The sequence below is a fragment of the Oncorhynchus gorbuscha genome, linkage group LG05 (genome assembly GCF_021184085.1).
Source record: "Oncorhynchus gorbuscha isolate QuinsamMale2020 ecotype Even-year linkage group LG05, OgorEven_v1.0, whole genome shotgun sequence".
NCBI lineage: Eukaryota > Metazoa > Chordata > Actinopteri > Salmoniformes > Salmonidae > Oncorhynchus > Oncorhynchus gorbuscha.
This window is the reverse complement of record NC_060177.1, coordinates 53,754,959-53,769,975: the sequence shown is the minus strand read 5'-3', so window position 1 is coordinate 53,769,975 and position 15,017 is coordinate 53,754,959. Positions and strand designations below refer to the sequence as shown.

General features: G+C 42.3%; 1 protein-coding gene across 3 annotated transcripts in view; it reads right to left on the bottom strand.

Annotated features, from left to right (window-relative positions):
* Window positions 1-15,017, bottom strand: part of LOC124036052 (small G protein signaling modulator 1-like) — an 83,954-nt gene that overhangs the window by 31,677 nt on the left and 37,260 nt on the right. For all 3 annotated transcript variants that reach the window (XM_046350157.1, XM_046350158.1, XM_046350159.1), the window contains exons 3-10: window positions 12,528-12,603; window positions 5,774-5,936; window positions 5,285-5,437; window positions 5,110-5,177; window positions 4,815-4,960; window positions 2,839-2,976; window positions 2,376-2,500; window positions 254-321 (exon numbers count right to left, since the gene is read on the bottom strand). In XM_046350157.1, the coding sequence (XP_046206113.1) occupies window positions 254-321; window positions 2,376-2,500; window positions 2,839-2,976; window positions 4,815-4,960; window positions 5,110-5,177; window positions 5,285-5,437; window positions 5,774-5,936; window positions 12,528-12,603 (937 nt within the window). The remainder of the gene's footprint in view (window positions 1-253; window positions 322-2,375; window positions 2,501-2,838; window positions 2,977-4,814; window positions 4,961-5,109; window positions 5,178-5,284; window positions 5,438-5,773; window positions 5,937-12,527; window positions 12,604-15,017) is intronic.

Genomic DNA, 15,017 nt, shown 5'->3' with positions numbered 1-15,017 from the left:
TATTATATCTTTTATGGACCTTTTAAACCTATTATTGCAGTTTTTATGGGAAAATCATTATGAAGAAAATGTACAAATGGATTATCCATTGTAAGGATATGAACAACCTTATAAACAAACCAGAACTAGCTGTTGTTGATATCAGTAGCTAGCAGACGAGCTCCATAAAAGACATGCCAATTACATTCCAGACATTACATTGAGCCTGTCCTCTGAATGTTTAACCTCCACTAGGCTCTGCTGGTGAACCTACCCTGCTGATGACAGTGCAAATAAACAATTTCCTCCAGACGGATGGTCATGGCGTAATCCCAGTACACACTGAAAGAGATGGAATCAAAGTTGGCGTTATTGAGACATCACTCACCTAACAACAATGAGCTGAACAACAAAGTTGGCCAATGGGATATGAGTATTGTATTACTCTTGGTGTCTGTAGAACTCTGAATATGATCGGTGTTACTGAATGTAGAAACGATTTAAGTTGGGGTTCAGTATTTTGCATAAGTAAGTGGAGTGAGGGGTATTATATTGTACATTGAGAATGTGGGGCTAAGAACCAGATGCGTGTTTGACATGTTCTTTAACACTTTGGCACATACGAACATACAGGTGTGGTCCCTGCAGCGTACGCTCAAACCGTTGTGATTAGAACACTTCTTTAGAATGTCTAGTTACGGTTGACTCAACAGTCAGCGTTTGAGCTGGCCACACTGTTTTTTCACAGAAACGTTATGTCCTCAGTGTGAGCAGTTTATTTTTGGATGCAATGTTCAGACATTCATAGCAGTAGCAACAGTACCACACAATTCTCATCCAAACTGGAAAATGTAGGCTACATTATATGAATTAGCTAATAGCAATAACTATTTACAATTCATCACATCACGGGTGACCTCACCAGTGATCTAAATAATTGATTCAAAATCGAAAGTTATCTGACGATGCGTCGTTTGTGCACACCGCCATGTTAGTAAAAAAAAAGAGGTTACAAGATGAGTTGGGTCTGTTTACAGTATGCATGTTGAAGGGGGGGGGTGTCGTCTACCATCATTCACTTCCGTCATTCACTTTACTCGAAAGACGAGTGAACCATCCCTTCACTTCGTTTTGTTATAACATCGTTGGTCTGACAGACGTTTACGTGACAACCAGACTGCATTGCATGTCAACAAATATGGAGCTACACATAGCTGGAAATTAGCTTAGCATAAGCTCATCATAATCAGTACAACCTTCCAAAAAGTATTTTACAGACATCATATGTGTCCATTACAATCTATGCAAGAATCGGAATGCATGATTTGTCACCAGTACTTGAAAACATGAATAAAACAGTAAATACATTATGCTCCATACATACAGTGTGCTACAGTAGAAAAGACAACACGATATACATAAACTCTAAAGATAACGTAATAAGGCACTTAACTTTGATAGGAACACACACATATCCACACACATATTATTAGTAGTCAAGGCAATGCGGGCGCGCCAGATGGAAAATGTGCCAGGGAGGAAAAAGTTTGTGCTTGGGCTCTCGTCAAAAGAGTTAAGTAATGCCTCAAACGTAAATTGTCCACAACAGCGAAATGGGCTACGTCTATGTGAATTAATGAGGAGGCGGAACACACCTCAATTCAAATTGTTGTTTGAAAATAAAACTTGTTAGAATATAATTGACAAGTTGAAACATCGCCTATAGATAATAATAATAATAATAATATAAGCCATTTAGCAGACGCTTTTATCCAAAGCGACTTACAGTCAATGTGTGCATACATTCTACGTATGGGTGGTCCCGGGGATCGAACCCACTACCCTGGCATTACAAGCGCCATGCTCTACCAACTGAGTTACAGAAGGATAATTGGCAGGCAGCGGGCCTTGGTTTGAGGGCAGCGTGGTTTAACTGTCATGTGACATAACAATCACATTTTGGAACAGTGAGTGCATTCTGACATCACCCGCATAAAAAAAAAACTTGCGCCTTGGGGGCGACCATTAGGAGATTTTGGAACTCACGTGTGAAAAGGTTAATACAGCCACAAACATTACGGCCTAAGAACCACAGTCACTAAAATAATAAGACTGGTTGATTTGAAATATGCATGAACATTTCCCCATCAAAACCGTTCCCCTGCTGCCCCTGAAAGCAACCCTCATTATATCCCCCTCTCCAGAGTTGACCCCAGGACAGAGAGCCCTCCTGAGTCTCACTCAGACAGACACGCTGCATGATTTAGTGACACTGAGCTGCTGCACCAATTGTAGACAATAACTACAACACACAGGTGGTGCATGTCATCGCTCTGTTGTGCCATCTTGACGTACATAAATAAGAGACATGATCGTTAGTGAATTGCTCTCCACACCTGTGCTCATAGTCCAGGTCTCCCACAGAGCCGTTCATCAGCTGATTGGGCGTCCACTTCAGCGTCATGATGTCGGCGGTCTGGTGGAGAGAAAGGTATCCTGGGATAGCCTCCATGTCATCTCTCTGTAACAGCAAGAAGGATATTAGTTTGACGATCTGTTTTCTATAGTGAACTATGAAGAAATGTTTGACACTTTTTGTTACAGATTGGCATTAGAAATGTGTCTCCAAATGGGTCTGTTTTGTGGTGTTAACAACGGGTGTATTCGCTTTCACTGAATATTTGAGAGTTTCTGAAAGCTATCATAAATATGGAGGAGTCCGGGCACTGACAAGCAACGACAATATGACCAATCTCTCTACATATTTTATATGGCTCTGAGCATATCTAGAGATGCTAATTTCTTATTTGTACAGTACGTAGAACACTCCTAGAGATGGGAGAAGGATGAAATGTTTACCGGCTGCACCAGCACGTTGTTCTTTCCAAACAGCAGGGTGGCTCTGTTGTTTTGGTGCAGTGACTCCACATAGTCCCGGGCTGAGGGCGAGGGGGAAGGCCGCTCATCAATGCTGCTACTTGAATGTCTCTTCTGGATCTGGAAATGCAGACAATGCGTATGTTTTTACCCCCATTCCATTCCATCCAACCATCCAGCTTCCCTATATTGGCAAATTAGTTTGTAGTTGAGAACGTGATTTGGTGATGACATTTCACTTCCTTATATATTCGTAATCTAATACATCCGCTAATAAGCACCGATGTCTGTTGACAGACTTGGATTTTTCATTTTGTCGTCATCTTCCAAGTTGTTTCCGTGGGTCACAAATAGTAAAATTAGCATGAATTAAGTGTAAAAGGCTTTGGAAATAAAAAGCTTTTGGTACGCTCAGTGCTCCGCTGACATTTCACAGAGATACGCTTGTTTTTGTGAAAAGGAACAGGAACTTCACATTAATTTGATACTTTTTTAGGAGGCCATTTATCTACTTCCCCAGAGTCAGATGAACTCATGAATACCATTTTTATGGCCAGTATTAAGGAAGTTGGAGGTAGTTTTGCGAGCCTACGCTAACTAGCATTAGCGCATTGCACTAACGCTAGTTAGCAACTTCCTTCAAACTGCATACAGACATAAATACGGTGTCCACGAGTTCATCTGCCTCATTGCCAAAATCCCAAAGTATCCCTTTAATATGAACATCCTATAGTAAAACATGAAAATGCTGCATTTAATATCTCGAAATCGATATCTATATTAACTCTATATTGTTTTATGTCCTCTGGATTTGAGAAGAAAGATGACTAGTTCAATGGTGAGCCTCACAGGTAGCCTTAATTCTCGCACAGCATCCAGCCTTGCTGACGCGCTGCTATTTTACAGATGTTTTAAAACTTTTTTCCTCTGGCCTCTAACTTAGTCACCCTAATTTTGACCATCCCTACAAGGGTAAAAACTCAGATACCTTTTGAATGGGGTATGATAGAGACATGAGGTTTGGACCAATCATTTTCTTAGAGAATTATCTACACAATTAATATATCATTTTATCCATTGGTTAAAATATGCATTTTTGATTGGACACCCTACACATCAATGGTACAAAATGTATGTATTGTGCCATATTGGGGCGGCAGGTAGCCTAGTGATTAGAGCGTTGGGCCAGTAACCGAAAGGTTGCTAGATCGAATCCCCGAGTTGACAAGGTCAAATCTGTCATTCTGCCCCTGAACAAGGCAGCTTAACCCACTGTTTCTAGGCTGTCATTGTAAATAAGAATTTGTTCTTAACTGACTTGCCTAGTTAAATGTAAAACATATTGTTCATTTTGCGCATTTAGTTTGTTTGATACTATTTACCACAAAAATGATCCACTGGGAATGAATTAGCGATGATTCAACTTATTCAGCTCTGTAAAAACCCTTTTAAGCCCTGTGTTTGAGTCAGGTTGCTACACTTGCATTTGCTTGCTTGAAGAAAAACTAAATGGGAAACCATCTCACCACTTTGTTTGTGTTGACAATGCCCATTACATTTGCCTCTGTGGTAAAAATGATACAATGCTGCAATAAGCAACTCTCCATTGTCAACGTGGCATGGGAGTGGGATACGTGGCGAGATGTTTCTAGTTGCAGGGGTCAGTGACAATATGAAAATACACTCTTGTCCTCTCTCACGGGACGCACTGTGCTCCTTAATGCATTGACAACAGCAGGTCTTTCTTCTACTGAAAGAGAGAAGCTGAGGTTGGCTTCTATGACAGGATTGGTCACTGATAACTGAGCTAATTATGTGCAGTGTCAGCCAAACAAAGTTGTGAAATAATCAATAAAGCGACGTATATGGGATAATGTGCTCATGGACAATCCTATTTGGGGGAGTTTGGTAGACATGTTGGATGAGATTCAGACCCCTACTCTTCCCAGGAACCTTACACAAAGGGCAGGCCTCTTGGTGGGGGAGTCCTGTCTGCAGTGACCACTGTGGATGCGGTGTCTCTGGACCAGCTCGTCTGCTGAGGGGTCTGTCCAGAAGTGGTCCGCCGTTTTCATCTTCGTGTACTCCAAGGCACAGGGCCCCACTGCCAGAGTACAGAACAATGGCATGTAAAGAAGTGCGTGAGGAGAATCCCTTACATCAATTGGTGCCCTGTGTGAGTAGAATCCCCTTCCCTACACTGATATAATGTCTGAGATGAGATGTATGTGAGTAAAAGCTTAACAATGTTACCTAACAAAGAGGCCAGAATGGGTCCGTCCACCGGATCCATCAGAATGGCCTCTTTTTCGTAGAATTTACTGGAACATAAAGATGTGATGGAGGTGAGCCATGAATTTCTGCATTTTAATTTCCTCCTCCTTGCAGGTGACCATGCCATTCTCCCCCCCCCCCCAATATGACTCACCTGCTGTTCTCCACGAGGTAGAGCACGATCTTGTCCAGCACCTTCTCGAAGAGGGCCGTGCGGATCCACAGGTTTCTGACCACCTGCGGGCTGAGGCTCGACAGCCTGGGCAGTCTCCGTACGCTGTCCTGGTTGGGCATGCTTTGGTTCCGCCTGAGGGAAGGAGGAACCCAGAAGTTTCCTTTCTATTACAGTATGTTACATCTTTGTTGCATCAGTAAACTATAAATATGTGTGAGTAGATGCCGTATGACAGAAATCGTGACAAGGACTTGTTAGAAGTACTATACAGTAACAGCTCTTTGATTTTGAGTGCTACAGTCTGTCTGTACAGGGATCCGGTGGTGTGTGTGTGTGGATATGGTGTGTGTGTGTGTGTGTGTGTGTGTGTGTGTGTGTGTGTGTGTGTGTGTGTGTGTGTGTGTGTGTGTGTGTGTGTGTGTGTGTGTGTGTGTGTGTGTGTGTGTGTGTGTGTGTGTGCGCTCTCACTTGCTCTCGATGATCTGTTCCAGCTCCTGAGCCTTCCTGCACAGCTCCTCTGCCGGGGTGAAGCTCTTCCCCACCTTCATGAAGAGCGCTGCTATTTTATTGCTACGCAGGAATCCCGCCGCTCGCCGCTTAAGCCCATGTAGAACGCAAGCCTCCACCGCAGCTGTGTACATACACACACACACACACAAATAATAGTAACTTCTAAAGATTGATGGGAAACACCACAGGAGAGTTCACTGAAATTATTCATCATGATGACAAGGTTACGTTCTGCATTTTCCTTTACTTGTATTATTTGTTAACTTGTCAACAAGTTAATAGGATATTTATTGTAATAAGTGATATTGAATTGTGTTTGGTTGTAGACAAACTGGACTTAAAGCCAGACTAAGTCAGTGGCACAGATGGAGTTATCCAAGCAGAAGATAAATCTCCTTCAAATGTTGATTTATGGTTGTTTCGACAATTCAATATCACTAAATATCATTACATTTGAAATCAGAGGTTGAAACCCTAGGGCAAATATTCCCACTCATTTTTATTTTATTTTTAGCTCTGAGCAAATTTCAGGTCTGCTGAGCACAAACTTGATCGTTTTGAAAATTATGTACTTCTTCCAGCGTGCGTTTACTGTGAACACGGAGGCTGTAGCCACTTTAAGTTACAGTTTTAACAGTGGCCAAGTAGGCTACTGTAGCTATTTGATCATAATGTAGGCCTACCCGAGTGGCCTACCATCAAAATCAATGAAGAAAATCACATCCCATAACATTTTAACATGGAAAAAAGCTGTTCTATCATTCAGCCTACAGTAGCAGCCAATGTGTGTTGTTCAATGTAGGCCTACAATCCATGAGACTTTTGAGAAAACATTAACCTGTTTATCCACTTGTCCTTCAGACAAAATAAAATGCATTATTATTCCCATGCCATTATTACAGAGAATCAGACAAATAATGCTACCCTCTGCCTATTCGCTACTTAGCTTATTCAAGCAAGTCTCAAAATACAGAACGGCCCCTTTAAGACAAAAAAAAAATATTTACCTGACTTGCTTTTCAAAGAAATAGGAAGAAAGCGCATTTTATGGCTTATAAAAGTGTTGAATACAAAGTGTTGACAGTGCTGAGTAAGATCTTAAACAGCATCTCTTTGTTGTATTCGTTGACAGCCTCTCTCTAGTCATGGTTTTAAACGTTTTGAGATCACACAGTATCAACTGCTGTAGCTTTCTTTTATACCCGCTACCTTACTGCATACACGGCCATCTGAGCCACCCGATTGGCTAGCGGTAGGCCTATAGTGCACTTGATTTGCTCTCTGGGCCCGCCGGGAAGGCAGAGCTTGTACCTTCAGACACATGAAATGGTTCAAAATCGCAACAGTTCGCCTACCTGCCCAACAGCCCGAGACGAATAAAATAATAATAATAATAGGAACACAGGGCTTTATCGTTGGGTTTTTAACAGAATTGTTTGGCAGTCAACTAGGAACGCCTTGGATCACGATCTACCGGTTGGTGACCACTGCTCTAGAAAGTTCAATCTCTCTGTGGGCTAATATTTCTGCACCGGCAGTCCAGGAGAGCTGCGCGGCAGTCTCGGGCTACTGCGCTAGGGAACATTGCCTTGGCCAAATTGTATTGTCAATTTTTTTGTTGAATTGAAAACAATAACTGTTGATGACTTTACAAATGCTATACAGGCCTAAATAGCGTCATTGATGTTATGGGTGATAAACTATTGTCACATTTCATTTGCTCTGTTAAACCTACCCTTTGGAATGACTTCGATAGCAACAGTGAATCTATTTAGTTTTTCAGTGGAGTTCTCTCAACAATCATTCTCACGATAGCACGTTGGTAATAGTCAGTGACAGGTGGCATAGCTAAACTGGGTGTGGTTAAAACTCTGGATGGGAGACCGAAAGTTTGCTGTAGATAGGTCAATGCTCCAGTAGGAAGTGCTGCCCAATTATTTATTTATTTTGATAGTGGATTTAACCGTTGAAGATCTGATGTTGTTTTAAAGGTACACATTCAGCATATTTTCAACAAGGTTTGTCTATGTAGAATTTTGGTTACAAGTTTTTTTTTTTTTTATCCAAATATTTCCATTTAGATTCCACTTCACAATAGGTTGACAAATTACGTTGATTCAACCAGTTCGTGCCTAGTGGGTAACTTCTGTGTAATTATGACTCAGCCGCATGATAGACACTTCAGACAAAGCTTTGCGGCTTGAGGCTCTTATGAGTGGCTCAAAGAAGCCAATCATTTTTGTCAGGTTATCCATAAACGTGAGCTTTGCAGTAAATACAAGAGCACAGACACACACATCCATACAGTACAGAGACACACATCTTCCTATAAGGCCTATGTGGCATGCCTTGAGCGATGTTGACATTTGAGCTCTCTCTCAGGACTAATCCTGTTGTTCTGCTCACATGGGGAAGGCCATGGTCGTCATGGAAACCCCTGCTGATGGAGAGCTTCAGCACTGGGACTGAGAGAGCAGTGGAGGGCTCTCTCTCTCTCTCTCTAACTAGATTACAACAGGATAAAGGCGTCTTTTTTTAGGACTACAAAAATACATGTTAAAGGACAAGTGCAGTCAAAAACGTGATTTCCCTATGTTTTATATATCATTTCCACACTGAGGTTGGAATAATATTGTGAAAACTATTATAATGCCCTTTTAGTCCATGGTGACATCGTCATGCGGTAGATTTAGTCCACTTGTTTGGTTGATCAAGATTTTTTTGTCGAGCAGTGGCAAATATCTAAAAGCAAAACGATGGTACACGAGACACCTGTCCATTGCGGAGGATTAGTATAACTAGTACTTTACTAGTGCACCATCATTTTAAGTTCTCATCTACAACGTTTGTTTGGTAACAGAAATTTCTGTTAATGAATTCAATTATATTATTATTAGTCTTACCGTTGTCATTGCAGAAGTGGGCACGTTGTTTGCAGAGCGCACAACCTAGGCTACACTTGTGAGGAAAAAGTTTGGGTTTATTTCTTATGGGGCTCCCGAGTGGCGCAGCGGTCTAAGGCACTGCATGTCAGTGCAAGAGGTGCCACTATAGTACCTGGTTTGAATCCAGGCTATATCACATCTGGCTGTGATTGGGAGTCCCATAGGGCAGTGCACAATTGGCCCAGCACTGCTGGAGTAGGCCATCATTGTAAATAAGAATTAGCTCTTAACTGACTTGCCTAGTTAAATTAAAAATGAAAAGAATCCCTTGTGCAATTAGCCTAAAGCTGTGTCTGTCCAGAGATCACTGTCTCCAGGAAACTCCAGGGGCCAGAGATTTTTAGAAAATGTTCCAAGTTTGCTAGTGTGAGCTTCAGGCCAGATCTAAGTTAATAGTTGATACAATGTTTTATAGGATTTTTATTTTTATCAATATATTTTCTACCTGCAATGTTTTTATTTGTTGGCTTTACATAGGCTTTTTATTTTGACATATTACATATTGGCAATGGCAATACTTTTACATTTGTATCATTTTCATTTAGATAGAATTTTGATTAACCACATGACATTGATTGAGATATTTCGACATTATTATAAATTAAATTAAACTGTTCCAAGGAAATGTGCATTTGAAAATCATAAGTGGCACGCAGATGTGTAGAAATGTACGATAACATGGCACTCCAAATACAAAAGGTTGCCGACCGCTGGTGTTGCCTATTACCAGCAACTTCAGGAGCATAATGGCAGAATCTGCTAAGGCCAGTAGCAACGGAAGGAGGAGGAGAGACAGGTTGTTTTTCTTCTGGTTAGGCTATATTTATCTCTGGCTCCCTCTTTAGGGCATTTTGTGTGGCTTTATTTTATAATTGCAGTGCTTAAAGCATCAGACAAAGCAGCCTACATATATTTGATTTTATTCAAACATCTATATATGGAATAATTCACTTTTAACATTTTAACCAATCGATTGGTCAAAAGAACAGATGACTCTGTCAACCAAAATGTTTGGGGGTCGGGGACAGCCCTAATAGGCCAATAAGTAAGAGAGTTCCAAACCCCTCTGCCAATAACGGCTAGTTTTCCATTTTCCCTTCTCCACTCAGACCACTCCCAGACAGTCCTACCAAAATTCTTGCTTGAGAAACTGCTCTTTGCTACGAAGCAATGTTGGTATATTTGTTTTTATCATTTTAATTGAAAGCAATCACAGTAAGGTACCAACAACGATTTGATATTGAGATAATAAAACCTGACCACGCCTTCCTAAAAAATGTCAGCCTGCGATGCATTTTTTTTTATACCAACTTAGCCCACCGGCTCTACAGTATCCTCATAACATAGCCCATATGAAAATCATTATCATACCATGTCCATTATTGCACTGAATAACTAAACTTATCATGTATAGAAATAGCAACAACTAAAGTTTACACAGATCTGCAAATAATAAATGAAAGCATGTAATCAGAGTTATCATATTTTCCAGTTGTTCAGTAGCTTTGTAATTGTAATGTTGGAGCAGTTTTCTGCATACACTCACTGATACAGTATCTACTCTCTCTCTCTCTCTCTTCCTTTCTCATTATCTCTGTTGTCTTTTCCTTATTATTACAGGGGAGAGAGAAGCGCCATTTGTAATAAAACTCAAGAGGTCTCAATAGGATGCACCTTGTCTTTCCAGCTATTACAAAACAATTTCAAATATTGAAAACAATATTCCAGAGGGTGAAACCTACTTGGCTTTGTGATACTTTGGCTCAACATAACCCGGGGACGATGCAACCAAAGCAATATTCACCGCGTCAAACATACCCTGTGGTTGAAGCAGTCACAGGAAATGAGTGGCTGGACCCGGTCCTCTCTCTACACAGGCACTCTTATTAAAAAGGTCATCACAGCTACGGAAGTAATGACCCCTAATCAGCATGTGTCTGTGGCAACAGAACACATTAGGGGACTCCGTGTGTGTTGCTACTGACCCGGACCGGCTCATCTAGTGCTACACTCACAGGCGATTTCAGCACAATGACATGAACACATTCTAAATATGGCCAACCACCATATTGGCTTAGATGAATTCTTTAATGTGCCAAAATCCTGGGTGCCTTATGGAGTTGGCAAAAGAGCAGAAACAGATCGGACTCAGGCTACGTCCACGGCCACACCTTTAATACTAAGCTTAATTAACAATTGGATGACTGTTGACCATCTCGGTCACAGCAGTGGAACGAATAATAGCTCTTTTGGTGAGGAGAAAAGGATGAAGAGACGTGTCAAATGGCTAACGCTTGACATTTTCCCAGGCGCTCCTGCCTTAGCGACTTGTAAAATGTGACCATGATGATAGAGGCTAATTACTCCCTGGTGACCTGCCCAAGCAAGTCCTCTCCTCCACCCCTCGCCCTGCCGGTCCATCCTGTGATCTCTGCACAGACACATAAAAGAGCCACAACAACACAGAGAGCCTACGGGGGGGGGGGGGGGGAATGCAAGGGGGAGCTAACACCCACCACGGTGTATGAGCTCGAGGGAAAGCTCTTACTTCCAGGTCTGTTAAAAGGCAAGCTACTCTACTGTTGCTGTGGGAAGGGGAGAGCCTTTCCTTAGAGATGGATCTCACAGTTGTCAGCTAGCAGCCGCTCAAACGTTCCACCCACAGGTTGACGTGATATGCAGATTTGGTATTTTCCTTTGCCACTTTTATCAGTTGATAAAATAGCCTGCGAACCTCGGTAGGATGTCAGTGAGGCTTGATGACTAACATGTCACCCACCCTCCCCCACGTCAGTGACTGTGAGATGATTCTTTCACACCCCAATGCAGTGCAACAGATTGCCATTATCACCTATCCTTATGCTTACAACAAGCCTTTTTTTTACTAAAGTGTTAAATCACCTAAACTCTTCACAGGGCTCTACGACCTTGTTCCCTGCCTGTGTTACATAAGAGGCTTCCCAGCAATAGTTGCAATGACGTGATTCTGACAGATTTTCTTTGCGATGTCAGGTTTTATAGACATATTTTAAGGTACCAGAAAATGGGAAACCAATATTATTCTTATACCAAATATAATAAGAGTGTATATAACATTAGGAACACATTCTTAAAATTCAGTTGCACCCCCCCCCCCCTTTGCCCTCAGAACAGTCTCAATTCGTCAGGGCATGGACTCTACAAGGTGTTGAAAGCGTTTCACAGGGATACTGGCCTGTGTTGACTCCAATGCTTCCTACAGTTGTGTCGAGTTGGCTGGATGTCCTTTGGGTGGTTTACCATTCTTGATACACACGGGAAACTGATGAGTGTGAAAAACCCAGCAGCGTTGCAGTTCTTGACACAAACCGGTGTGCCTTGCATGTACTACCATACCACATTCAAAGGCACTTAAATATTTTGTCTTTTCCATTCCCCCTCTGAATGCTAAACATACACAATACAGGTCTCAATTGTCTCAAGGCTTTAAAATCCTTCTTTAAATCGGTCTCCTCCCCTTTATCTACAACGATTGAAGTGGATTTAACAAATTACATCAATAACGGATCATACCTTCACCTGGTTTCACCTGGTCAGTCTATGTAATGGAAAGTGCAGGTGTTCTTAATGTTTTGTCCACTCAGTGTACATCTGAAAAAACACCTGGCCAATGGAAGCTGTCTGACTCATATCCGACAGGAAACCTGTTCCTTCTGATTGGCACAATGACCAAAGATTATATTTTTAGGTGATTAATGAACAAATATGTCCCAATAGTTAAAACTCACCACAAAACGAGACAATGTGGCTGCTGTCTTCATGTACAAACTTCCTGGTGACAGCCTCCTCCATGATCTGCTTCACCTGTGAATGACAGAGGGAGACACTCAGAGACATTCTCGATAAAACCACTAGTCTACGGAAACGAGGAAAGGATTTACCAGTCAATTTCTACTGCATTTTATCAACACTGGTAAGAGATCGGAGGGGTGGAGGGAAGGAGAAAAGGAGAGAGTGAGAGAGAATGAGATGAGTGCGTGCCAAGAGTACACGCCAAGTTAGATGAATGAGTCACCCAGCTTGCATCAAGCTGATCTCAGATGGATAGGGCTGAAGAGGGTTGAGGTTGGGTGGTTTGGTGAGTGGGCTACTATACCCACACTTCTGGGGCCCACCTCACAGCCTGGCTTTGTAATCAAATCTCTTGAAATGTGAATGGAGAAAGAGAGCGTGAAAGCACAGTGTCGCCGGCTTTTCATGTATCGCCGAGGCTGGCACCATACGACACCTGCAATTGAGTCAGTGACGTCAGATATAGCAGAAACCTCACTCGTGCAGACACAGCTTCGGGGGTAAAAAGCGGGAGGGGGTGTCAGAGTACGACTCATTTGAAGGGTTTGGTTTTATCGAAACCGTGGTTTCCCCCTTGCTGACCTGGACACAGGCTGTCCTCGCAGGGACAACATCAGACCTGCACCCCAGATGACTGATAACTCTGACCCTGGTGAATCCTAGCACTGCCACTGCTCTACATCTGGGGAATCAGCCTGCATAGAGAGAAGCCCAGATAGCACTAATTTCCTGTTGTAATGAGTCTTTCCTCTGAGGACATATTACCCTGCACAAAGAGAGGTGGTGCCTGCCTAGAGAACACAAAGACACAGACACACACGCACAGCTGTGCAGACAGAGAGGAGCTTTGAATATCACTACGGAGGGCGGATTAAAAGTTCACAATGTTCCATTGAAGCAGAAGCAGAAATGACTTGATTGTGTATCTCTGATTGTAAATCTAGTATGGTTAAACAGATGTGGAAGTATTATTGTCTGTCATAAATGTAACAGAGTAGCCTTGCCTGAGACCTGTACAGTAACTTGCTAATTCTTAGGCTTAGATCAGTGGGGAGTCTTTTGGCGTGAAGTCGGGTCACAAACAAACACACAGCCATTTCAGTTTGTGGATGTAAATCTTGCCCATAACATGATGGCTGGAGTACATTGGTGGCACCACATTCCCGGAGTTCCACTTCCTTGATCTGTTGGCTAAGACGGTTGGCTGTGAATGGTGTGTGATGTGGTGCAGAAGGTTGAGAGTTCAAGCCCTGCAAATGCACTGTGACATACAGTGGGGCAAAAAAGTATTTAGTCAGCCACCAATTGTGCAAGTTCTCCCACTTAAAAAGATGAGAGAGGCCTGTAATTTTCATCATAGGTACACTTCAACTATGACAGACAAAATGAGAAAAAAAATCCAGAAAATCACATTGTAGGATTTTTTATGAATTTATTTGCAAATTATGGTGGAAAATAAGTATTTGGTCAATAACAAAAGTTGATCTCAATACTTTGTTGAATACCTTTTTGTTGGCAATGACAGAGGTCAAATGTTTTCTGCAAGTCTTCACAAGGTTTTCACACACTGTTGCTGGTATTTTGGCCCATTCCTCCATGCAGATCTCCTCTAGAGCAGTGATGTTTTGGGGCTGTTGCTGGGCAACACAGACTTTCAACTCCCTCCAAAGATTTTCTATGGGGTTGAGATCTGGAGACTGGCTAGGCCACTCCAGGACCTTGAAATGCTTCTTACGAAGCCTCTCCTTCGTTGCCGGGCGGTGTGTTTGGTATCATTGTCATGCTGAAAGACAATGTGTTTCCACCCCCATGCTTCACAGTAGGTATGGTGTTCTTTGGATGCAACTCAGCATTCTTTGTCCTCCAAACACGACGTGTTGAGTGTTTACCAAAAAGTTATATTTTGGTTTCATCTGACCATATGACATTCTCCCAATCTTCTTCTGGATCATCCAAATGCTCTCTAGCAAACTTCAGACGGGCCTGGACATGTACTGGTTTAAGCAGGGGGACACGTCTGGCAGGACGGCGTAGTGTGTTACTGATGGTAGGCTTTGTTACTTTGGTCCCAGCTCTCTGCAGGTCATTCACTAGGTCCCCCCGTGTGGTTCTGGGATTTTTGCTCACCGTTCTTGTGATAATTTTGACCCAACGGGGTGTGATCTTGCATGGAGCCCCAGATCGAGGGAGATTATCAGTGGTCTTGTATGTCTTCCATTTCCTAATAATTGCTCCCACAGTTGATTTCTTCAAACCAAGCTGCTTACCTATTGCAGATTCAGACTTCCCAGCCTGGTGCAGGTCTACAATTTTGTTTCTGGTGTCCTTTGACAGCTCTTTGGTCATGGCCATAGTGGAGTTTGGAGTGTGACTTTTTGAGGTTGTGGACAGGTGTCTTTTATTCTGATAACAACTTCAAACAGGTG